The sequence below is a fragment of the Petromyzon marinus genome, chromosome 40 (assembly GCF_048934315.1).
Source record: "Petromyzon marinus isolate PM22_M1 ecotype Great Lakes invasive population chromosome 40, UKy_Petmar_22M1.pri1.0, whole genome shotgun sequence".
Taxonomy (NCBI): domain Eukaryota; kingdom Metazoa; phylum Chordata; class Hyperoartia; order Petromyzontiformes; family Petromyzontidae; genus Petromyzon; species Petromyzon marinus.
The window spans coordinates 11,470,478-11,497,547 of NC_133706.1; the positions used below are offsets into that span (position 1 = coordinate 11,470,478).

Sequence of the window (27,070 nt, forward strand, 5' to 3'; positions counted from 1 at the left end):
TGTCTTTGTGTGTAGCGTGTGGTCTATAGTGCCGTGGTGTAGCGAGCTTTGTGTGTAGCGTGTGGTCTATAGTGCCGTGTTGGAGTGAGCTTTGTGTGTAGCGTGTGGTCTATAGTGCCGTGTTGGAGTGAGCTTTGTGTGTAGCGTGTGGTCTATAGTGCCGTGGTGTAGCGAGCTTTGTGTGTAGCGTGTGGTCTATAGTGCCGTGTTGGAGTGAGCTTTGTGTGTAACGTGTGGTCTATAGTGCCGTGGTGTAGCGAGCTTCTTTCGGGCTCTCTGCGACGGAGCCTGGGTGGCTCGATCCCGTTGAGAAGCCGTTCGTGGTGTCTTTGTCGGGCGGGCCCTGGGAGCTCGCAAGATGCGCGTATCGTCCCGTGCGGTGCTGGGCAAGGTAGGGGCCCCAGTCGGCCTCGGGCCTGCAGACGGCCTGGAAGCGCTGTCATGTCAAGGAGAGCGCAGAGTTAGATGATTGTGGACAGCTTAATCGATGTCAACACCTACTAATCATCTCAACGTTTATACGTACATACATTATTTTGTCCACAAAAACAAAGATCCCACCATATAGCCTTAACAGACTGTTGGGGCAAGTGCTGTGAGCGAGCACCATGTATGTTCAGCATTGCATGTACCAAAGCTCTCGATCCTTATCCAGACCACCAGCTCAACAGACCTGAGCGTGTGGCCATTTTGTCATTTAGAACACCGACTCGTGAAAAAAATGTTGTGGCCATCTCGACAGGCAACAGTGAAACAAGCTATAGGTGGGTTTCATCCTCATTGTAGTCATCCCTGTTTGCTGCTCTTGTATGCATCTGGGAGCCCGATATGGAGAGGGCCGTAGCCTTGAGACTCTGGGGACCCCATTCGCGCTGCCTAAAAGGAACAATTCACATCTGTAAACGATGAGAAATGCCCCATCGCAACAGAAAAAACGTGTGCAGGTTGGAAAACCAAAAATTAAACAACGCACAAGGATGTGCATTGCGCATTCAAACTTATTCAGTCCCTGTCCAAAACCAGAGGTGCTTCGTTTGAGCAGTGCAGCCTCACCTCCCAGATGCTGCCACCTTCCGCCTTGATAATCTTCCACACACCAATGATGGGGATCCAGATGAGACTGAAGATGATCATGCACCAGCCAAGTGCGATGGCCCACATGGGGTAGATCACATCTCCGTATGTTGGTGCTTGAAATGTGATGATTGACCACAGGAAGATGGCCTGAAACGGGTTTTTTTTTCATTTACATTCAATGGATGAGCCTCGTGGAAACAACAGGTTAATATGAAATTCAAGCACAGGATGCTGTTGCTTTTAATGATCAAAATACATTTTCCAAAATGACTAACCTGCTCTCACGCACCTGTTTACATCTTAATTTTCATCAACATTTACGCGAGATAGACATTCTCAATTGTACTATCCAGTTTCGTCCATTATCACACGTGTGTGTGTGTGTATATAAATTGGCCTTAAATATAATGGGCAATTTAGAAGACAAGCAACTGCATAAGCAAACTGGATTACGAAAACAATCTAGAATTGACCACGTACGTACGATTATCTGGAGGGAGAAGGCCACGGTCAGTGGTGAACAGTCGGGAAGTGATTTGTGGGCAGCCATCGTTGTGAGTGCTCGTACATTGACTTGCGATAAGGAGAGGCGATGAACTTACGATGAGGAGTAGGGGTGAGATCACGAACCAACACGCACGCCACCAAATCCAGAAAAGCTGCGACTTCTTCCCAATCATCATCTCAATGTCGCGGATGAAACGGTTTCCACCTGAAGGTGTGCAAACACACTTACCTCCAGCTCTCAGAGGGCCGTGCTCGGATTACAAATGTAAAGCAGACATGCAACAGTGGCCGTATAACAGGTGGCCAATGTCAAAATCTCGGGACTGCTATGGTAATCCTCGAAGCACACCGCTATAGCAAGAGTTCATAAGGCAGTATTTGTTAACGGTGGTTATGGTAAAATGCGTTTGGTGTGCAACTGGTGAAGCCGATTTGAAGTGGGCAAGTCTCTTAAGGCTTCCCTTTACCAAGCTGATGGTTCGACTACTGAAATACATTACATGTGCACATTAGTGGAAAGCGCAGGCAGGGTCATTGGTTGTCTCGCAAGTAGACACCGTATGTACTCAACATCTCTCGGAGGCAGACAGGATTCAGCTGGAATTATGGGTGTGCGCAAATAAGTATTCCCAAAATGTTTTGTTTTAACTCCAGCTGGAATACCGTCGGCACATAAACCAAGCTGTGTGACAGAAGGACAAGTTGGTGTGGTCATTCGTAAATATGCTTTAATTCAAATGCATTTAATTTATAAAATGTCCAAGAATCTCACGGCACCATCAGTAGGCCATGATCGGTGAACCTGTGCCCGTGGGCACCCGTGTGGCATGAGCGTAGAACGCACGCAGCTTGCAATGTTTTGTACTTTAATAATTTTTGGGAGGCATATGGCCAAAACATTGGCTGAGCTGAGTCTGACCCTGACAGGTTTTAGGATTGGAATAAGGAACTACAACCCACATGTTGGCTGACATGAGTTTTACATGGAGACACAGACTGCTGTCTTATTTGCTACTCACAATTCTCCGCAACAGAGCACAAGTGCTTCTAGCGCAGGACATGCGTGTACTTGAATGGATAAATAAACATGTGACGCATGCTCCTTCACAAAAGTAACATCTGATCCACCACCGAATGGAATTTCAGGACCAATGGTACCCAGGTAGCCTTTACCATACAGCAACAATGCCTGTACTCCACTGAATTCGATTTAGAACCCCAAATTTTACGTCGATGACTTGTCTATGCCATCAGTCTATCCAGTATCATGAATCTAAAGGTCACACTGCTGGTGCAGCTGTAGAGTCGATGCTGGTTCAGGGTTATCTTTGGACGAACAAATGCTCTCGCGAGCACTGGCTTGTATCGTAGCAGCTCAGTGTGTTATATCTCACCATATATCCAGTTGATTCCAATCAGCTCTAGCGCAGCAGCCACCAAAAGTCCCCACCCACCGCAGAAATGGTCAACCAGATTCACCCAGTAGATCCCAGTCTTGGGAGATGAAGACACGCATACACACGGTAATACAACTGTGAATGCACATCTTGCCTAAATACGTAGAGTATCCCAAGATTCTGTACAGAGTGATTCACAGAATAAAATAATCATAAGCAAGGCTCCGACGTCGATTGAACCTCACTTGGGCTGCATGCGGCATGCGGGCCACGTGGTTTGGGCAACAAAGCGTCACCTTGGCAAGAGAGCATGGGGCACCTGAGTTGTGGTCGTCAGCCCGAGCAGGAACAGCAACATGCACACCGAGAAGAGTAGCGGGAGGCGGCGCTTGCGGAAGAAGTTGGGGAACTCGTCCACCAAACCCGTGGTCACCGTCTCTGCAGGCGACACGTGCTGTGCACTCACGGAGCGGGCGAGCCAGGAGCCAGGACACCTGGGGTCCGGCGTCTGTGCTCCCAACGGTCGGTGCAGCTGCTCTTTCAATCGTGTGCCTGCTCTGAGCAGCTACTTTTTGTGTTTTGTTTTACTAGGTAAAGCCCACTGAGCTATACAGCTGTTTTTTAAGAAGTGGCCTGACCGGAAATGATAGCTCAACGAAATTGGCTTGTCGTGTGGAAATTTATAGCAGCCAAAAACTCTAAACGCATGTTTCTAAATGGAGGGAAAAACTGAAGGACCGGGAGAAAAATCCACGTGACCACAGCGAGAACATGCAAACTCCACAAATACAGGCGTCGGGGTCCCACACGGATCATGCCTATAACAATAAAAACAATTTTGATTTAAAGCTTTCGTGACTGCAGTAATTCATATTCTTAGCTCTTTCGGTAAAGTCACGTTGAAGGGAAACAATAAATGTATATTTTAAATATATATTTTATTATTTTATTGTTTCTCTTCAACGTGACTTTACCGAAAGAGCTAAGAATAAAAACAATCTTTATTTTGGAACAACTCAAGACTTTTTATCAGGGTTCTACTTTGGATTGTTTGGCAGCTTCTTTAAAATAATTTATTTCTACGTCCCAATGCCTATGCTCCTTACTTTCACCAATCCACACTTACCAACGTGGCTAAGTTTGAAATACTCCCCATGGCCAGCATGGTGTGGCGAGGCCCTCTTCCAGTAGTGCATTGACTTCAGGGCTGTCCGTACACATACATACTGTTACCCCGAACACTCAGATGTTTCGTTTTATTCAACTCGCCGGTGGAGGAACAGATTACGAGCCATGCATGCAAGGGGTCCAGAGTGCATGAACCTTGAATGTGGAGCGACGCTTCCGTGCTCCACAGCAGGTGCACGAGCCTTTTTTGAGAGGCGCGGTTAATGGGAAATGTGATGCGGACTTACCTATAGTGGCAAACTGGCTGTCGAGGCCCAGCGTGAGGAACATGAGGAAGAAGAGGATTGACCAAAGAGGAGAGATTGGCAGTTGTGCCAGCGCTTCAGGGTAGGCCACAAATGCCAGTCCAAATCCTGTGGACAACAACATCGCCTTCGGCTCTCCAGTAGCGACGTTTTTACACACCATACCAGTTACTCATTTGAGGCCGAGTCGACTTAGGGGAGGCCAAGGACCGCTTCAAATAATCTTCGCGTGTTAGCCGTGAGCGGGAATCAACCTCGGGTCGCCGGGTTTATAGCATAGCGCTACACCAGCGTCCCCATAGCACCAATTGCACGGAAACTGTGTGATAGCTGTGCAATAGCTGCACGCGAGATCCGTGTGATAGCTGTGCAATAGCTGCAAACGGGATCCGTGTGATAGCTGTGCAATAGCTGCACACGGAAACCGTGTGATAGCTGTGCAATAGCTGCACACGAGATCCGTGTGATAGCTGTGCAATAGCTGCACACGGGATCCGTGTGATAGCTGTGCAATAGCTGCACACGGGATCCGTGTGATAGCTGTGCAATAGCTGCACACGAGATCCGTGTGATAGCTGTGCAATAGCTGCACTCGGAATCCGTGTGATAGCTGTGCAATAGCTGCACACGGAAACCGTGTGATAGCTGTGCAATAGCTGCACACGGGATCCGTGTGATAGCTGTGCAATAGCTGCACACGGAAACCGTGTGATAGCTGTGCAATAGCTGCACACGGGATCCGTGTGATAGCTGTGCAATAGCTGCACACGGGATCCGTGTCATAGCTGTGCAATAGCTGCACACGGAAACCGTGTGATAGCTGTGCAATAGCTGCACACGGAAACCGTGTGATAGCTGTGCAATAGCTGCACATGGGATCCGTGTGATAGCTGTGCAATAGCTGCACACGGGATCCGTGTCATAGCTGTGCAATAGCTGCACACGGAAACCGTGTGATAGCTGTGCAATAGCTGCACACGGAAACCGTGTGATAGCTGTGCAATAGCTGCACACGGAAACCGTGTGATAGCTGTGCAATAGCTGCACACGGAAACCGTGTGATAGCTGTGCAATAGCTGCACACGGAAACCGTGTGATAGCTGTGCAATAGCTGCACACGGGATCCGTGTGATAGCTGTGCAATAGCTGCACACGGAAACCGTGTGATAGCTGTGCAATAGCTGCACACGGAAACCGTGCAAGTAACTACAGGAACTCACCGGCATCGGCTACCTCTGAAACGGGCTGCCCGGTGGTGTGAGCCATGTGCCCAAGAACACTGAAGATCACAAAGCCGGCGAAGACGCTGGTGGAGCAGTTGGTGATGGTGACGACGAGGGCATCCTTGAAGCAGTTGTTGTGGAACTTGTTGTAGGAGGTGAGAGCGATGAGGCAGCCCGAGGCCGTGGCCAGGGAGAAGACGATCTGCGTGGCTGCGTCCTTCCACACCTGAGGACAAAGACAAAAGATCCCCCACCTCCGTATAGCCTCAACATACTGTTGGGGCAAGTGCTGTTGGAGAACACCTAAGAGCACACACCCAGTCGTACACGTACAGTGGCTGTGCGTGCAAAATACACCCTTGGCTAGAGGTAAACGTGGGCAAAACAAAAAGACGGCATCAGATTGGTTAAACGAATTTCTGGAGGCACAAACTTGACAACGCAGATACGCACGATGCAATTTGGGTTTATGCCACGTTCAAGTACAGCTGTGTCTGTAGAAGTTTTACAAAAAGATTGGGAACCAGCGGAGGGAAGCCCAGGACCAGTTCAGATGTCATTTACCACTGATGTGAAAAAAACTCGGGTCACTGGGTTCATAGCACCGACTAATTAGCATGGTTGGCTAAGTATGGTGCAAAGGAAGAAGTTCTACATATGTAGTGACGCCGGACAACTTGAACTGTATAGGTTTCTTTATTTATTACTTAGGACACTCCACGCAGATAACTTAACTTGGGCAGGGATAACGCACAGATCGCTTGGGCCAGGGATGGCACGCAAGTAGCGACGATGCGAAGACAGTGACGGCGTGAAGACAGTTGACCCCGATCCCACAGCAGCCCCGAACCTCGCCTCTCACCCCTTTTATTACCGGCGTGGCCCACCTTTCCGCCTTCGGCCACGCCCTCTTTTTTCGAATTAGTTCGCACTTTCCCGAACTTCCCAGATGGTTCCCTTCTGCAGTTACCCCTCGTGACCACTTGGCCACGCACTGTCCCTGCACCCGCACTGTCTCTACACCAGCACTGTCTCCCCCCATGCACTGTCTCACTCCCCGCACTGTCCCTACATATGTGTAGTGGTTGAACTTTACACGAACAACTTTTGTCTTTCTTCAACCACTTCTTTATTTTCACCGTTTAACACGTTCTCCACACTCCACCGTATCCTGGACACCATGGCCCGCTCGCCGTGTCTCGCCCGTCTCGCTCACCACCTTGGTTCCCAGTATCACGTCGCTCTGCTCCGCACACACGTCTTCAACTCTATTCCTACGCTCTCTCCACTGCTGGCTATCCTCCTCAGCTCCTCCGCTATACAGCGTCGTCGCACACAGCGAAACCCAATCTCACTTCTCTGTCTCCGCACACCTCGTCTCCAGCTCCTCTATTACTACGCTCACTCCACTGCCAACTGTTCCGTCTTCTTCAGCTCCACTAACTCCACACTCACTCCACTGCTAACTGCTTCGTCTTCTTCAGCTCCGCTAACTCTACGCTCACTCCACTGCTAACTGTTCCGTCTTCTTCAGCTCCGCTAACTCTACACTCACTCCACTGCTAACTGTTCCGTCTTCTTCAGCTCCACTAACTCCACACTCACTCCACTGCTAACTGTTCCATCTTCTTCAGCTCCGCTAACTCTAGGCTCACTCCACTGCTAACTGTTCCGTCTTCCTCAGCTCCGCTAACTCTACACTCACTCCACTGCTAACTGTTCCGCCTTCTTCAGCTCCTCTATCACTACGCTCACTCCACTGCTAACTGTTCCATCTTCTTCAGCTCCGCTAACTCTACACTCACTCCACTGCTAACTGTTCCATCTTCTTCAGCTCCGCTAACTCTACGCTCACTCCACTGCTAACTGTTCTGTCTTCTTCAGCTCCTCTATCACTACGCTCACTCCACTGCCAACTGTTCCGTCTTCTTCAGCTCCGCTAACTCTACGCTCACTCCACTGCTAACTGTTCCATCTTCTTCAGCTCCGCTAACTCTACGCTCACTCCACTGCTAACTGTTCCGTCTTCTTCAGCTCCGCTAACTCTACGCTCACTCCACTGCTAACTGTTCCGTCTTCTTCAGCTCCGCTAACTCTACGCTCACTCCACTGCTAACTGTTCCATCTTCTTCAGCTCCGCTAACTCTACGCTCACTCCACTGCTAACTGTTCCGTCTTCTTCAGCTCCGCTAACTCTACACTCACTCCACTGCTAACTGTTCCATCTTCTTCAGCTCCGCTAACTCTACGCTCACTCCACTGCTAACTGTTCCGTCTTCTTCAGCTCCGCTAACTCTACGCTCACTCCACTGCTAACTGTTCCGTCTTCTTCAGCTCCGCTAACTCTACGCTCACTCCACTGCTAACTGTTCCATCTTCTTCAGCTCCGCTAACTCTACGCTCACTCCACTGCTAACTGTTCCATCTTCTTCAGCTCCGCTAACTCTACGCTCACTCCACTGCTAACTGTTCCGTCTTCTTCAGCTCCGCTAACTCTACACTCACTCCACTGCTAACTGTTCCATCTTCTTCAGCTCCACTAACTCCACACTCACTCCACTGCTAACTGTTCCATCTTCTTCAGCTCCGCTAACTCTAGGCTCACTCCACTGCTAACTGTTCCGTCTTCCTCAGCTCCGCTAACTCTACACTCACTCCACTGCTAACTGTTCCGCCTTCTTCAGCTCCTCTATCACTACGCTCACTCCACTGCTAACTGTTCCATCTTCTTCAGCTCCGCTAACTCTACACTCACTCCACTGCTAACTGTTCCATCTTCTTCAGCTCCGCTAACTCTACGCTCACTCCACTGCTAACTGTTCTGTCTTCTTCAGCTCCTCTATCACTACGCTCACTCCACTGCCAACTGTTCCGTCTTCTTCAGCTCCGCTAACTCTACGCTCACTCCACTGCTAACTGTTCCATCTTCTTCAGCTCCGCTAACTCTACGCTCACTCCACTGCTAACTGTTCCGTCTTCTTCAGCTCCGCTAACTCTACGCTCACTCCACTGCTAACTGTTCCGTCTTCTTCAGCTCCGCTAACTCTACGCTCACTCCACTGCTAACTGTTCCATCTTCTTCAGCTCCGCTAACTCTACGCTCACTCCACTGCTAACTGTTCCGTCTTCTTCAGCTCCGCTAACTCTACACTCACTCCACTGCTAACTGTTCCATCTTCTTCAGCTCCGCTAACTCTACGCTCACTCCACTGCTAACTGTTCCGTCTTCTTCAGCTCCGCTAACTCTACGCTCACTCCACTGCTAACTGTTCCGTCTTCTTCAGCTCCGCTAACTCTACGCTCACTCCACTGCTAACTGTTCCATCTTCTTCAGCTCCGCTAACTCTACGCTCACTCCACTGCTAACTGTTCCGTCTTCTTCAGCTCCGCTAACTCTACACTCACTCCACTGCTAACTGTTCCATCTTCTTCAGCTCCACTAACTCCACACTCACTCCACTGCTAACTGTTCCATCTTCTTCAGCTCCGCTAACTCTACGCTCACTCCACTGCTAACTGTTCCATCTTCTTCAGCTCCGCTAACTCTACACTCACTCCACTGCTAACTGTTCCGTCTTGTTCAGCTCCGCTAACTCTACACTCACTCCACTGCTAACTGTTCCATCTTCTTCAGCTCCGCTAACTCTACACTCACTCCACTGCTAACTGTTCCGTCTTGTTCAGCTCCGCTAACTCTACACTCACTCCACTGCTAACTGTTCCATCTTCTTCAGCTCCGCTAACTCTACACTCACTCCACTGCTAACTGTTCCGTCTTCTTCAGCTCCGCTAACTCTACGCTCACTCCACTGCTAACTGTTCCATCTTCTTCAGCTCCGCTAACTCTACGCTCACTCCACTGCTAACTGTTCCATCTTCTTCAGCTCCGCTAACTCTACGCTCACTCCACTGCTAACTGTTCCATCTTCTTCAGCTCCGCTAACTCTACGCTCACTCCACTGCTAACTGTTCCATCTTCTTCAGCTCCGCTAACTCTAGGCTCACTCCACTGCTAACTGTTCCGTCTTCCTCAGCTCCGCTAACTCTACACTCACTCCACTGCTAACTGTTCCATCTTCTTCAGCTCCGCTAACTCTACGCTCACTCCACTGCTAACTGTTCCATCTTCTTCAGCTCCGCTAACTCTACGCTCACTCCACTGCTAACTGTTCCATCTTCTTCAGCTCCGCTAACTCTACGCTCACTCCACTGCTAACTGCTCCGTCTTCTTCAGCTCCGCTAACTCTACGCTCACTCCACTGCTAACTGTTCCGTCTTCTTCAGCTCCGCTAACTCTACACTCACTCCACTGCTAACTGTTCCGTCTTCTTCAGCTCCGCTAACTCCACACTCACTCCACTGCTAACTGTTCCGTCTTCTTCAGCTCCTCTATCACTACGCTCACTCCACTGCTAACTGTTCCGTCTTCTTCAGCTCCTCTATTACTACGCTCACTCCACTGCCAATTGTTCCGTTTTCTTCAGCTCCGCTAACTCTACGCTCACTCCACTGCTAACTGTTCCATCTTCTTCAGCTCCGCTAACTCTACACTCACTCCACTGCTAACTGTTCCGTCTTCTTCAGCTCCGCTAACTCTACGCTCACTCCACTGCTAACTGTTCCGTCTTCTTCAGCTCCGCTAACTCTACGCTCACTCCACTGCTAACTGTTCCGTCTTCTTCAGCTCCGCTAACTCTACGCTCACTCCACTGCTAACTGTTCCATCTTCTTCAGCTCCGCTAACTCTACGCTCACTCCACTGCTAACTGTTCCATCTTCTTCAGCTCCGCTAACTCTACGCTCACTCCACTGCTAACTGTTCCGTCTTCTTCAGCTCCGCTAACTCTACACTCACTCCACTGCTAACTGTTCCATCTTCTTCAGCTCCACTAACTCCACACTCACTCCACTGCTAACTGTTCCATCTTCTTCAGCTCCGCTAACTCTAGGCTCACTCCACTGCTAACTGTTCCGCCTTCTTCAGCTCCTCTATCACTACGCTCACTCCACTGCTAACTGTTCCGTCTTGTTCAGCTCCGCTAACTCTACACTCACTCCACTGCTAACTGTTCCGTCTTCTTCAGCTCCGCTAACTCTACACTCACTCCACTGCTAACTGTTCCGTCTTCTTCAGCTCCGCTAACTCTACACTCTCTCCACTGCTAACTGTTCCATCTTCTTCAGCTCCGCTAACTCCACACTCACTCCACTGCTAACTGTTCCGTCTTCTTCAGCTCCGCTAACTCCACACTCACTCCACTGCTAACTGTTCCATCTTCTTCAGCTCCGCTAACTCCACACTCACTCCACTGCTAACTGTTCCGTCTTCTTCAGCTCCGCTAACTCCACACTCACTCCACTGCTAACTGTTCCATCTTCTTCAGCTCCGCTAACTCCACACTCACTCCACTGCTAACTGTTCCGTCTTCTTCAGCTCCGCTAACTCTACGCTCTCTCCACTGCTAACTGTTCCGTCTTCTTCAGCTCCGCTAACTCCACACTCACTCCACTGCTAACTGCTTCGTCTTCTTCAGCTCCGCTAACTTTACACTCACTCCACTGCTAACTGTTCCATCTTCTTCAGCTCCACTAACTCCACATTCACTCCACTGCTAACTGTTCCATCTTCTTCAGCTCCGCTAACTCCACACTCACTCCACTGCTAACTGTTCCGTCTTCTTCAGCTCCGCTAACTCTACGCTCTCTCCACTGCTAACTGTTCCGTCTTCTTCAGCTCCGCTAACTCTACGCTCACTCCACTGCTAACTGTTCTGTCTTCTTCAGCTCCGCTAACTCTACACACCTGCCTGGCTTCCAACTCCAGACCCCAACTCTCCTCAGCTCCCACTCCCAATTCTCTTCAGCTCTGACTCCTCAACTCTCTGTGTCTCCTCCCAATTTATCCCCCTGCACATTATTGCTAATTAATTGGCCCGCGTGCCTCCGCATAGAACGCGTCATCCACCACCTGTCTCCTCTCAGCCATCCCGGCGCCTCTCCAGCCCCAGTAACAGTCCCAGCCAATCACCGCCGTTGCTTCCCGTCTACCTTGATTGACCCAACCGATGACGTCACCTTTCAGCTTCTGCACGTGGTGCCTGTCCTAAGGCGACCCACGCTGTTTACGCCTTCCATAGGCTAACCCCTAAATAACCCCACACTGTCCGTGTGATCAATACAATCGCGCGGTTTCCCCAGCACACCTTCCTACTCCACTACATCTGCACTAACAATTGTACCACCGCGCTACTCCCCACGGTTAATTGTCCAAGAGGAGGAATGGATTTGTCTGGGTTCGGTGTGGAGGTTTGGAGTGGGAACCTCGGCAGACTGCAGCTTCGTGAAGTTGGACTGGCGTCCGATGTAGTACTCGATGCCCAGGATGGCTCCCGGCAGCGTTGCCCCACGGATCAACAGAATGATGAGCACCACGTATGGGAAGATGGCCGTGAAGTACACCACCTGCATGCGAAACATGCAGTTCATAACCCCACATTAAATCATAAATATAGTCGCAATCGTACGGCAACACGGGCAAAAAGGTGATTTCCAGATGAACAATATGCAATTGTGACCATAGGATGAGTCCTCTCAGCATGCCTTGCATGTCACGTGACATCACCATTCTGCACGTGCAATGCAAACAGCATTGTTTAAAAGATGGCGGGTCAATGTTGTGGCCCTGTCATTTCGCACAAGAGCAGGAAAATGAGACGGCTCTACACCGGCTCCATCCGTCTTAGGAAACCATCGAGGCCAGTCTAGCCATCCTTGGTTTCCCCTCCTGCTCCCCTGTGCCTCGCGAGCTCGATGTTGCCTAGTGGCAACAATAAACCATCCCGAACGCTTCCATCCTCCGGTAAAACGATGCAAAAAGTCGTCGGGACGGGCGAGAGTTGCCCCTCTGACCTCCTGCTCGGGCCCCCGCGTGCCCCCTCCTTCTCGGGGTGCGAACGCCCACCTTGCCGGACGACTTGATTCCCTTGACGAGTGCCGCGCATGTGACGATCCAGGACAGCAGCAGGGTGAGCGCGAGGTGCCACACGACATCCCCTGTTTCGTCCATGGATTCCGACCGCCGCAGAGCGTACTTGCTGGAGGGGGGCGGGGCGCGCACGTGCATCGGTGGTTCTTGATACGAAGGTCCTCTCGGCGAATATCGCTATCGGGTAGCCTCATTAGTTTAACAGCCTCATTCAATAGAGCCTCTCTTTACATCCTTATTCCACTGGGACATCTGATTCGATCCGAGCAAACGCAGGGCTCTCGAGGTACTGGATACTTTGGGGGCCGTCCATAAATGACGTCACGCGATTTTGGGCGGTTTTTGACCCCCCCGCCCCTTCGTCAAACGGCGTCACAAAAAGTCAGACCCCCCCTCAAATATGACGTCACAAAGCTCTGCCCCCCCCCCCCAAAAAATATATAAAAAACATGCTTCAAATCGCTTTAAACTATTGTCATTGTAGTGCGTATTTAATGTGGCGCTGCACTCTGATGTTGTAGGAGAAAACATTTATTAAAAAGTCTATTTAATGAAGTAGAACGTGTTGTCTATATTTATTTAAAGTTGCGCATTTTGATGTGACGTCACATTTCTCAACCCCCCCCCCCTTGTCACAAATGTCTGACCCCCCCCCCAGGTGCGTGACGTCATTTATGGGCGGCCCCTTATATGCCGAGGCAGATCTCTTGTGGCCCCAACAGGCAGGTTCCATTTTTCGATTTAAAGCTTTCGTGACTGCAAGGATTCATCTTCTTTGGTTCTTTCGGTAAAGTCACGTAGAATGAGAATAAAATGATAAAATAAAGCAATAAAATTCTCACGACGTTTCGGCCACAACACAAGCGGCCTTCTTCAGGTGAAGGAACAAAAATCTGTCGGGACGACAGAGCTCCAATGAACGCTGCTAAGATTCGTAGCGTCTTTTAAGCTGGTTGAGAGAAGAGAGGCACCTTGATAAAGGGGTTAACATATCAAACAGCAGAATTTAGCATTGAATATCTGAGGGATTAGCTTGTGACTGGTCACAGAAATAGCTATGTTAAAGTCAAAGCCTACACATCAACAGAGGCACCTAGTACAAATCAAACAAGAGAATGTATCATTGAAATAGCTGAGGGATTTAGCTTGTGACTGGTCACAGAAATAGCTATGTTAAAGTCAAAGCCTACACATCCACAGAGGCACCTAGTACAAATCAAACAAGAGAATTTAGCTATTCAATGCTAAATTCTCCTGTTTGATATGTTAACCCCTTTGTCAAGGTGCCTCTCTTCTCTCAACCAGCTTAAAAGACGCCACGAATCTTAGCAGCGTCCATTGGAGCTCTATCGTCCCGACACTTTTTTGTTCCTTCACCTGAAGAAGGCCGCTTGTGTTGTGGCCGAAACGTCGTGAGAATTTTATTGTTTAATTTTTTTTCTCATTCTACGTGACTATAACCGAAGGAACCAAAGAAGGCGGGTTCCAGTGACGGCGCAATCGACGCGTTCGTTGCATGTGGTGTTGGTCGAGACACCGTGAGGACACGTGTAAATGACGCATCACCGCGTCATTTAAACGCACCTCGACTCGTTCATTGCGCGTGTCGGTGGCGCAGTTGTGGTATTGCAGTGGGAAAAAAATCCAGTGTTTCGTGAGCCGCACCGGGCTGGCTTGGCATGGGCACGGAACGTCACAGTTGTACCGTGGAAAAGAGCTGTTATATCCACTCTGTATGTATGTTGAACTTCTTTCGCACCATGCATAGCCAACCGTGCTAATAGGAGCTTTCAATGCGGCACACTGCATCTGCTGCTTATTTACACAGCCTCACAGATGGACAAACCGAAATGGAGAGAATTTTTTTTTATTTAAAATGCAAATTATGGATTTCAAGAGTTTTGGAACCATTTGTGAGTGTCTATAAATTATTATATTTTCAAATTACTTTGCGCGGTATACTTTTGCAAGTACCGTACAGTGTGCAACACATCTTACACCAAAGGTAGCGAGTAACCCAGTGCTCAAACCTAGGCCCGTAGAGCTGCTGATTCTGTGTCACAACTGCTACTGCTGTGTGTGTGGATGGGCAGTCCTCACTTCCAGTACTGCTCGCTGGGCGTCTGCTTGCTGGAATTGACGCTGGAACAGTTTCCCTCTGCGAGGGAGCTGTTGCAAACTTAGAACAGAGGGATGCAATGTCGCAAAAAGTGAGCAGTCCCAACTATAAATGTAAGTCCATAATAATTTACTTCATGCTTTAATGCGCCGACAACGAAAAGGTGAAAATAGTTGCGGTGCTGATAATGCACAGTTCCTTAGCGACTCCACGCCACACGTGGTTTCACGTCTCACCTGAGCGGTCGAAGCAGTTTTCGTCAGCTCCCCACCACTTCTTGCAGGATGACCACGGCAGCTCGGATGTGAAGCTCGCAAAGAGGTAGAAGAGGCCGTAGGCGATGATGGAGTTGTAGTAAAGTGCGATGAGGGAGGACGTTATCACCATCATCCAGCCCAAGCCTATAGGAGGGAGGAGAGGAAAAGAGGATGTGGTGTAATTTCTTTCATTTTTTTAAATATTTAGACTCTGGACATGCTTGCAAACGAGATGTTCAATCTCAACAGATTTTCCAGGTATATATATTTATTAAAGTAAAAAAAAGCCATCATCTCAATTTGATCAACAAATTAGGGTTCTCAGCCAGGGCTTCATGTTCTCTTGGGGGAATGGACACGGATGTATTTAGTGGGAGGGTCCCTCCCAGTCTGACTCTATCCTGAGATCTACTCAGAGACGCACTGCGTTTATCTGTGCACCTTTCGACTCGGGAAAACACCAATCGCGATTATGATGGGGCTCTGCGTAATACGCTGCCTGAGCTGGCTCCGGTGACGAGCCCACTGCGAACTAACCCCCGGCCACACACAGACCCCGGCCTTGGTCGCACCGCAAGTTCACTCCCCCGACACGTGTGTCGTTGACCTTTCAGGAGAGGGACGACCTTCCATATGGTGATGGGACCCAGGCTGGCGAACTGGCCAATGGAGCACTCGAGGAAGAAGAGCGGGAGCCCCACAAAGGCCAGCATGATGATGTAGGGAATGAGGAAGGCTCCTGTGGGGGTAAGGCGAGTCCATGCGGACCACGGCAACGTCCGGTGGGGGGGGGGGGCACGGGGGAAGGAGAAGAGGACGCGTTTGGGAACCGGGCATGAGAACAAATGCAGAGCCGTTGCTAACACGATACCTTGAATATATTCTCGGTGTTCAATGCAGATTGTATGAATGTACTTGTGATTGGAATGCCGCTGCGGTGTGATGGTTAGCAGCACACTGTGCTTGCAATCCAGGGGTCGCCGGTTTGATCTCCCACCGTGGGAGTTCAAACAAGGAGGCAGGTTTATTAAATCGCAATATATGAATCGCAATGGACACGTCACAAGATTGCAATCCAGCTTAAACACAATTCAGATGTTTTTTTTCTCCAATCCAACTTATTTGAGTGAAGTTAAAACAGAAGTACGTATTCGTGAGTCCTTAACATAGAATAGGAAATCACAGTGACGGAACACGTACGGCTGCAAAAGAAACTGAATTTAGCTTAGAATGCTTAACGAAATTACGGAGGCTTCACGCCCATTTTTAGCTGATGGATTACTGACCCTGCAAACAACTGTAATCCTAATAGCCTCACTAAACGGGTCATTCTTACATATTCAAAAAAAGTTTAACCTGTCGTTTACTGATATGTAAAAACAATATAAAGAAGATGGGTCAATGAAGAGTCCAACCGTGGCAATGCAATGATATTCCGCGTTGACGCCTGACGATAGTTAATGGTACAGCCCTGCAATTGCTTGCTCGAACCGCCGCTGGCAGAAGACTTTCAGAGACAGCAGGGGGTCTGTAACCTGCGGCTCTTCGAGGACTGCTTTGTGATGGTTATTTATTCCGGATGGTCTCACATTCACATGCATCGCGGCTCTTTTAAACAAAAGTGTTTTACCGGATTCGCCAAAAATTGTCTCTCGAGTCGTGGTTGTTCAACTTTTCTGCAGCCGTGCACCCCTCCGGTGCTCAACCGTGTAACACAATGTACAATGTTGATACCGACGTAGAGGGCTTGACGAAACAAGTTGTACTCACGTGCCCGTGCTTAATTTGTGTTTCGATGATTTACCTTCTAAAAAAATCTGGACGTGTATCGCACCCCCTAGAAAGGGCATTTCCCACCCACAGGGGGTGCACCTGGCACCCAGGTTAAGAACCACTGCTCTGGAGGGTATTTTTTTGCCTACTCTTCCAACAGAAGGGGAGGAGAGGGGAATTTTTCGATTTAAAGCTTTCGTGACTGCAAGGATTCATCTTCTTTGGTTCTTTCGGTAAAGTCACGTAGAATGAGAATAAAATAATAAAATAAAATAAGACAATACAATTCTCACGACGTTTCGGCCACAACACAAGTAGCCTTCTTCAGATGAAAGAACAGAACTGTCGGGACGACAGAGCTTCAATTAACGCTGCTAAGATTCGCAGCGTCTTTTAAGCTGGGTGAGAGGCGTGGCGAGCCTTGAAAAAGGTGTTCACATATCAAAGCAGGAGAATTTAGCATTGAAAAAACTGAGGGATTAGCTTGTGACAGAAATACCTGTGTTAAAGTCAAAGTTTACATATCCACAGAGGCATTTAGTATATGGACGCTAAAGGCCTCCAATTACCAACTATTATAAAGTAAACCATATGTAAACTTTGACTTTAACACAGCTATTTCTGTCACAAGCTAATCCCTCGGCTATTTCAATGCTAAATTCTCATGCTCTGATATGTAAACTCCTTTGTCAAGGCTCACCACGCCTCTCACCGAGCTTTAAAGACACTATGGTTTACTTTATAATAGTTGGTAATTGGAGGCCTTTAGCGTCCATATACTAAATGCCTATGTGGATATGTAAACTTTGACTTTAACACAGCTATTTCTGTCACAAGCTAATCCCTCAGTTTTTTAAATGCTAAATTCTCCTGCTTTGATATGTGAACTCCTTTTTCAAGGCTCGCCACGCCTCTCACCGAGCTTAAAAGACGCTGCGATTCTTAGCAGCGTTAATTGAAGCTCTGTCGTCCCGACAGTTCTGTTCTTTCACCTGAAGAAGGCTACTTGTGTTGTGGCCGAAACGTCGTGAAAATTTTATTGTCTTATTTTATTTTATTATTTATTCTCATTCTACGTGACTTTACCGAAAGAACCAAAGAAGAGGAGAGGGGAACTTTATCAACTAAAACTGATTTTATATTAAACTTACCACAGTGGTCTCCACTATAGTAAACTCAACTTAGATTACACATCGAGGTCATTCTAGTTGAATACTTGATCTATATTAGCTTTGGCTATGGTTAACATACAAGGTATCCGTGTGTCTTTCAACAAGAGGTGTATGGACGTATAGAAAACACATGGGCAATACCCACAATGCATTACTTAAAATAAGCACATCTAGGGATACATAACTCGCAGGGGAAAAAACCTCATCAGCTCTGTAATCTACATGGCCCGCATGGCCTCGAGTTGCAATGCGGTTTGTGTTTTACGCTGTTCAACCTTGGTTCTCGACACAATAAAGTAACATTTATGATGCCAACTGTTGTAATTTATGATCAACCCTCGCTGTTGTTCCGCACATATCAAAGGTCTTGCTTATTGCTGAATGGGATTTTACCTGACTTTTTTATTCCTTTGGTCAAAACTTCACAAAAATAACTGGAGAATTAGGCGCAATTAAACATAATTCTGATTGATAATTACTCAGTGGTAAATGGTGGAAAACCCTTTCCCAAATACAGCTTACTCGTGTGTTTGATTGGTCTCTAAAAATCAATCTGTTCCTTATTAATTTAATGAACGATGCCTGTGTGTGTGTGCGAAAGTAGGTTAAATCATTTTGACGAATAAATCCGTTATGCCCACTCTGCCATGATTTGGAAGAATTTGGAATGACAAAAATGAAGAGCTGAATATTGCCTGGCAGCATGGAGAGATGCGTTCTTGAAATGACACTGAGAGATAGAAAGAGACTCGCATGGATTAGGAACACGCACACAAGATCTTGACTTAAAGCTTTCGTGACTGCAGGAATTCATATCCTTGGGTCTTTCGGTAAAGTCACGTAGATAGGTTCAAAGAAAATTACGAAAAATAACAAAACAAAAAAAAGACCCAAAAATATGCACACAAGAGCTAAGAGACATAATTCTGGTTGTTTAGAAAACCAGAAGGCCTTAGAGAGGACGAATCGTTAGAAGGCATAGTGGCTGGTGGACGAGCCTGATAGCAAAGGAGAGATCGCAGTTGAGCATGGTCACCGTGGAGATTGGAACAACGCTAGATGGAGTGTGCAGGACTGTGAGGAATGACGACAGTGTGAGGTCTTCATCCAGTCGTTGATAGACCAGGCATTATGATCATGATATTAATTGGGTCTGAGTGATTTCTATCTCAAATGAACATTGTGGTAGTGCTCATATCCTGTTTGCAGCTCTGAGCCAGCGGTGGAAGCTCCACGCTCCTATGACGGCAACAAGTCTATCCATAGGACAACCAGTGTTAAATTCCCCACAAAGTAGTTCTATGTTTATCGATGGGTTAAGTCAACCACCAACCAGAATGTGAACCTGGAACCTTCCGATTGCGATCCACTTGTTCTACCGCTGAGCTAATCGTGCAGTGAATTTTGTGGAGGTTTACGTTGAATGTAGGAGAAAAATACATTCTCAAAAACAAGGCGGGTGACGGGAGGACAGCAGACCTGAAGATATGTGGAAGGGTTAATAGATACGTGGACACAGATGGCAGATGGTTAACGAAACACGAACAGGCAGTTGAGTGATTCATCACAGGTCTAAGGGCTCTTTATATCCTTGCTGTAGAGTGATATTCATAATTGGGTTTTATATATGAGTAGTGTCATCTTCTTTTGCTATTTAAAAGAACACATTATCTGTTATTGTATTGGTAGGATCACTGTGTTTTTAATGCAATACAACATTAGATGATCCAACATGAACCAAAGGTTTGTAAAAAGTTGAGTTGCTTTGACGGACTCAACCTTTTGCAAACGGGCAACATTGATCTCGGGGTTTGCTAAAACGTGGAGACACAAACCAATTAATAAATGTCTCCGCTTTTTTTGTCTCAGTCATGCTCTCATCATGACTTGCAGGCCTACCACCTCCTGTGTGCCTGGTGCAAGTGCTACCTGTTTTTTTGTTTCAATTAAATATTAACGAGGACAAACGCACGTTGGAATGCGTTACATAATCCATGCGTACCCATAGTTTTTCTTCCTTCTTAAACACTTTTAATTTGAACAATTTTCCATGACATTACGCTGTGGGATATTATGACATTTCTATTCGCGACATAAATATGCAACGCGGTAGCTGCGATGTTGAACGCATGGTTAATTATATGACAGCTCGAATTATAAATCGAAATGGAAAAGAAGAAAACTGTTTTGAAGCGTTTTTTTATAGGGTGCTTTAGTCTTGTTTTTAAAGATGTTGCACCATTAACGTGTTGCTATGATCACCGTTGTTTTTATTAGTGGAAAAACTGACAGCTTGGACAATACATATCAAATGAGTACCTTGCTATTAGATTTGCCTTTTTGTTATACACTACATTGCGAAGCGGTGTGTGGACGAAGCTTAGGGGGGAGGTCCTCATCCAGCAGTAGATTTACAAAAGGGCCGTACACGTATGTGTTCTTCCTTGCGCAAAGGCATGTGAAAAAAATGCAATTGGAAAGCACAAGGCGATTGCCAGAAATGTGTGGGGTGACACTCCTGGGCACCGCAGACAGTGACATAAAAACATGCCACGTATCTCTTTACAGGCACTTATTTCTAGTCAAGCCCTGCTATGAGGCCCCGAATGGACTTCGCCGGTTATAAAGGTACTTATTTATGACTTTGAAGACACAGACTCGATTGTTGCGTTGCAGATTCACGGTGGGGTAGATGCCCTTTGTGGAGATTACAAATGAGACGAAAAAGGTTCAGAGATGAAAGAAGGGGAACAAGGTGAAGTTGATGAAATGATGGCCGAGAATGAAAAAGGTATCTTTTCTTAGCAACAGTTTACTGCTGATGACAAAACCAAGTTTAATAAAAGCTCCACAGATGATAAGCTTAAACCTTAAAACACCAGCATCGTGCCATGATTACAAGACGGAATGCGTCTGTGCAAGTTTCAATTACATTAAGCACATTACAAAACAAATCACAGAACAATAATTCCTTATACATAATATACCGGCAACCTCAACCAAATGAGAATGCATTGAATGGAAGAGATAAGCTCAATACACCTCATCTCTTTTGTATCGTGTTTTCATTTATACTCTTTGGTTCTATCGGTAAAGTCACGTAGGTATAAAATAAAATAAATCACGACGTTTCGGGCGCACCACAAGCGTCCGTCATCAGATGACGCAACACAAGCGTCCGTCATCCGATGACGCAACACAAGCGTCCGTCATCCGATGACGCAACACAAGCGTCCGTCATCCGATGACGCAACACAAGCGTCCGTCATCCGATGACGCAACACAAGCGTCCGTCATCCGATGACGCAACACAAGCGTCCGTCAACCGATGACGCAACACAAGCGTCCGTCATCCGATGACGCAACACAAGCGTCCGTCATCCGATGACGCAACACAAAGCGTCCGTCATCCGATGACGCAACACAAGCGTCCGTCATCCGATGACGCAACACAAAGCGTCCGCCATCTGATCACCACCGCTTGCGTTGCGCCCGAAACGTCGTGATTTATTTTATTTTATACCTACGTGACTTTACCGAAAGAACCAAAGAGTATGGATTCCTCCAGTCACAAAAGCTTCAAATCAAGTGTTTTCATTTGTTCAGAATCATGAAAATAGAGCAATTACGCATCAAGCTGCCAATGTGGAAAACTAGCGTTGCAACAGAGCAAGAGCTTCTTTGGTTCTTTCGGTAAAGTCACGTAGAATGAGAATAAAATAATAAAATAAAATAACACAATTCTCACGACGTTTCGGCCACAACACAAGTGGCCTTCTTCAGGTGAAAGGAACAACCTGCCGGGACGACAGAGCTTAATAGGTGATACATTGTAGCTCTGTCGTCCCGACAGGTTGTTCATTTCACCTGAAGAAGGCCACTTGTGTTGTGGCCAAAACGTCGTGAGAATTTTATTGTTTTATTTTATTATTTTATTCTCATTCTACGTGACTTTACCGAAAGAACCAAAGAAGATGAATCCTTGCAGTCACGAAAGCTTTAAATCGAAACAGAGCAAGATGTTTCAGCTTTAGACGAATCGGGCATTTTGGTCAAAATTCAATACTGCTTCCAAATATCCAGCACAGCCAAATGTTCAGTGCATCTCCATATAGGCACATGACCGACTACACGAAATGGTAAAAGCATTGCTCGTATAATGCCAGGACGTGTGTGTGCATGAATGTGGCAAGCGGTGGCGCAGTGGTTCGAGCGCTGTGCTGCAGACTTGGTGACCCGGGTTTGATTCCCGCTCACGGCCAACATCAGTGACGAATATATGAACTGATCCTAAGCCTCCCCTAGGTCGACTCAGCCAAAAATGAGTCCCTAGCGTTCTGTAAACATCAGCACCAGGGAGACGGCAGTCGGGCATGGTGCTGGCCACCCATTCCCCTCGTGTACCGTGCCGGCCTTAACAGGTGCTACTCGCTAATAGCATTGCCCCAAACAATCTGTTAAGGCTATACGGGGGGGGGGGGGGGTAATCTTTGTCTCTATCTCTTTGCACGCGTGCGCGCTCACCGCCGCCGTTCTTGTAGGCCAGGTAGGGAAACCTCCACAAGTTCCCCAGCCCCACGGCGTTGCCGATCATGGAGAGCATGTACTCGCTCTTCGACGCCCAGTTGCCGCGCTCCGCATTCTCATCTCCGGAGCCGCTCGCTTCATCCTGCGTGGCCCGTCACATTTCCTCCGACGTTGGGTTAAAGACGCTCGCGCAAGAAAAGAAAAAAAAGCATCCCCGCAATTCAACGGAGAGAGCTGTCATATTTTAACCCGGTGAGATATGTTACGCCTTCACTCGGTGTAATTCCAATTCCAAGCACGTGCCTCTCCCCGATTCTTAGCACTTTTCAGCTTTTGTTCCACTTTAATTGAAACGAAACTATTTTTTTTATTTTGACCAGGTAAGGCCCATTGAGTCTATATAGCTCTTTTTCTGAAGCGATTTGGCCACAAATGATAGCCCAACGAAGTGGCTTATCACGTGGACATTTTATAGCAGCCAAATACTCTTAAACACGTGTTTATAAATGTGGAGGGAAAAACGGGAGGACCCGGAGTCAAATACGCACGACTACGGGGATAAAATGCAAACTCCAAATATACAGGCGTCAGGATCTGGATCACAATCGAACACACAACCTCCTGCACACCAGGCGAGGTAGTTAACATCTAGCCATCGCAACACCCCAATTGTCAATGTCCGTGTTTCTGATATCGAGAGGTCATTTGCAAGGCTACCTTGGCGAAAAGAGGAACGCATTGCCGAAAGGGCATGTGAAAGTTACAGACATCACATTGACTCTTGAGCAGAGTGGTCTTGGCAGTGACACGTCGCTATAAACGTTCATTGCTGGAGGTCGAGTGGAATGATGGATCGGCAAGAGAGAGAACAACATCTGAAGGTGCACACAGTAAATTTAGATTTAAAGCTTTCGTGACTGCAGAGATTCATATTCTTGGTTCTTTCGGTAAAGTCACGTAGAAGAATTCCCTCATCAAGACTCTGCACCATAGAGCCCAATGCATATCCGACCAGGAACACATAGCCAGTGAACTCAAGCACGTACACCAAGCTCTTAAGGCTAATGGTTACTCCAACTACACAATCCGCAAAGCTATCACTCCAACCATGAAGAAGGACCCTCTTGAGGAGCCTTTCAAAACCATCACTTTACCCTACATTGCGGGGATCACAAAAAAAGATCTCCAAAATCTTGAATAAACACAAGATCCAGGTCCCATTCAACACATTACATAAAATCAGTGATCTGGTTCCGTCTTTAAAAGATGTGATTCCGGACATACAGTACCCTGGCGTCTACAAACTAAGTTGCCTCTGTGGTAGTAGTTGCATTGGAGAAACCAAACGACATGTCTCAGACCGCATTCGTGAACACAAAGCAGACCTAAAACACGGTAGGACCAACACCTCGGCCGTGGCAGATCACTGTTATAATTCAGTAGGCTCACATGACATTGACTTCTCCAAGACAGAAGTTATTTGCAAGCCATCTGGCTACCATGAGAGATTCGTTCATGAGGCTATTCACATATACAAACACAGAGACACTTTCAACCGAGAAGATGGATTCTGGCTTAGCAATCATTGGAAGGATTTGATCAACCATTTCGGGTCTTAATTGATTGTTCACGCTTACGGTGGCTTTCAGATCGCATCGATTATTTTCGTCTCCCCCCTCCTCTTTTCCGAACATAGATGGACTCGTCCATCTGAACAAACTGCCAAATCGCTCTCCGTGGTGCTAACGTTAAAACCCCGCCACTTTTTTCAAATTTTCTTGCTGTGGTTTTCATACCTGATGATGATTGCTTGTGTTGCAGTCGAAACGTCGTGATAATTGTATTGTTTTATATTTTTATTATTTTATTGTTTCCCTTCTACGTGACTTTACTGAAAGAACCAAGAATATGTGCACACAGTATTTGAGGTGCCATTGAGATTGTTCTTTGCAATAGCTCGCTCAGGCAACTTAACAGGCGAGTTGCCTTAGAATTAGTAACTTACGTTATGGTTTGAGGAGATTACAGTTTGACGTGCTGATGTAAATACAGTACAGTAATAACAGGAGTGCACATGCCTGACAATAACAGCACAGTGTACTGTACTATTATTATTGTTGTGTAATTTCTTTACTCCGGAAAGTCTCAAGCCTCTTTTCGGGAGGGTCCTGCTCCCTTTTCACAGCAGGGGGTGGCGATGTAATCGCAATTGAATAATTTGCAGGTTTAAACGTTTGCAGAATGATGTTTGAGACAATACAAGTTACATCGTATGGTTGGTTTTTGTTGTTGTAGTTATGGGAGGGAAATTGAGAACCCAGAGGAAAGGCACACATAAGATGGAGAACATCCAAATTCCACTCACACGCACACACTCATTACTCCGCAGAGCGGAACATAGAAAACTCGGCACAGAAACGGGCGCCCGAGTCGGGGATGCAACCCAGGCGAAGCCGCCTCTTGCCGCGAATGAGCCACGACTGTTACCAATGTACACGCGGTACACTGTCATGTTGTAAATTATGTGATAATGTAATTATTGCGTTTAACCCACGAGAGTGCCAACCCATCACGCGCCCCAGGGGCACGACTAAAACGAGCACCAATTCGTGAGGTGTTTGCACTACGGAACCGTCTGAGCCCCGCCATAGTAGCGTGGAATTTTCTACACTCAGGGGACACTTTAGTGAAATGCGCAATCGCAAATGACCACACAAACAGCTTGAGGGCCAAAATGTACCCCCGGAATGAGCCCGGCCTGGTTGACATCTGTGAAGCTCGGCAGATCTGTGGTGAGCCTGGACAGCAGCAGAGCGTCGCGTTGGCGACCAACATCGCCGCCACGGGGCTCACAGGCGCTGTAGGATGATGATGCTGCTGCTGCTGCTTAGGGCTGAACGATTTGGGGAAAATAGCTAATTGCGATTTTTCTGACAGATATTGCGATTGCGATTTGATTTGCGATTAAAATTGTTTAAGGCGAGCTTCAGTTCAGTATTCACTGTGTAATAGATTTTTAACACGTGATGGAGCATTACCACATGATATCATCACAATATGAACTGCTCTATATATTCTAATGCAAGGATGAGAACTTAAAATATATGAATTGCTTCCAAACATGTATTTATTAAAATGTTTTAATTGAAAAAGAACACTCAAACATATAACAATTGTTAAGTTAAATAAATAAAGTTATAATAATATTTTTTTATTGACAATTCCTATAAGAAAGTAATAGGACTTTTCAAATCGCAGCCTTTGCGATTTGCTAATCGCATTGTTTCAAATTGCGATTTGAAATCGATTAATCGTTCAGCCCTACTTCTATGCTCCCGCGTCTTTGGCGGTGGCCTAGAGAGAGACAGAGAGGTCTGGGAGCTCGTACCGTACTCTCCGGTTAATAAGAGGCACCAGCCCACCCCAACCACGGATTTCAAATATTATATTCTTGGTTCTTTCGGTAAAGTCAGGTAGATAGAGAAAAATTCTAACATAAATTGAAAATAATAAATAAAAAACCCACGGCATTTCGATTGCAACACAAGCGGTCTTCTCTCCGCCTGATGAAGACCGCTTGGGTTGCGATTGAAACGTCGTGGGTTTTTGCTTTAATTATTTTAAATGTATTATTTTTAATCGTATTTTATTATTATTTTTATTTTCCATCTACGTCACTTTACCGATAGAACCAAGGATATGAATTCCTGCGGTCACGACAGTTTTCATTCAAAATTTCAAATAATTTCAAAGCCAAACTTTGGGATGTTTCGCTCGTCTTATAATCCGGCGTGTGCACGCTCGTGTGTACGCGTGTGTGTGTGCGTGCTCGTGTGTATGTGTATGTGCGTGCGTGTGTGTGTGCGTGCGTGCGCGTGTGTGTGTGCGTGCGTGCGTGAGTGAGACCAGATATGCGTGACCTTATTGACAAGTGGCGGGATGGTGGTGGTGGCGGTGGCTGCCAGTTTGCGCGTCTTGACTCTTTTCCCGGAGCGCGTCTTATTATGATCGCGGGGGTTTTTGGGGGGATTGGTCGCGGACGCAGCCGGTGGCCTCACCTGGGGCCGCTCGCCACTCTCCCCTTGCCGCGAGCCGCGCTTGACGGGTACCACCACGGCATCGAAGCCACCGCTGTCGCCCATTCGGCCTCTCGTGAGTTGCAGCCACCACCGCCGCCACCAACTCGGTCCGTGCGTCCTGCGACCGGTGGGGAGGTGTGGGGGTGGTGGCGGTGGTGGTGGTGCTGGTTGGTTGAGGGTGTGGAGAGACGGACAAAGGCGCAGCACCGCAAAAGCTCTCCTCACGCCCACTGCTGCCGGAGAGGAGGCTCCACTCGCAGTAGCTGTTCGGCTCGTGGGTGCGCACTTGGCCTACTCTTCAACTTTTGAGAACGACTGGCAGGGGGGGGGGGGAGTACCCACGGCGTTTGATCCCACCGCGCGCCACCCTCCGATTGACCGCTATGCGTGGTATACTGTACGCTGAGCTTCTTTCGCACCGTACTAAGACAACCGTGCTGATCGGAGCTGCTGGGTGGGCACAGGCAGGGAGGGGGAGGCGTGGGGTTTTAAGATGCCCCGGGGGCCACAAACAACTCGCA

The 27,070-nt window shown here is 47.5% G+C and overlaps 1 protein-coding gene across 1 annotated transcript; it reads right to left on the minus strand.

Annotated features, from left to right (window-relative positions):
- On the minus strand, positions 1 to 26,612 carry LOC116950666 (sodium- and chloride-dependent neutral and basic amino acid transporter B(0+)-like). The gene is made up of 14 exons (XM_076072990.1): positions 26,529 to 26,612; positions 22,468 to 22,612; positions 15,606 to 15,737; positions 14,978 to 15,142; positions 14,207 to 14,295; positions 12,599 to 12,799; positions 11,959 to 12,099; positions 5,635 to 5,863; positions 4,397 to 4,522; positions 3,301 to 3,419; positions 2,979 to 3,078; positions 1,680 to 1,789; positions 1,054 to 1,224; positions 1 to 436 (listed from the first exon to the last, which is right to left on the minus strand). Exons 1-14 carry the CDS (start codon positions 26,610 to 26,612, stop codon positions 239 to 241), a joined length of 2,010 nt encoding a protein of 669 aa, XP_075929105.1. The 3' UTR covers positions 1 to 238.
- Positions 26,613 to 27,070: the final 458 nt, after the last annotated feature.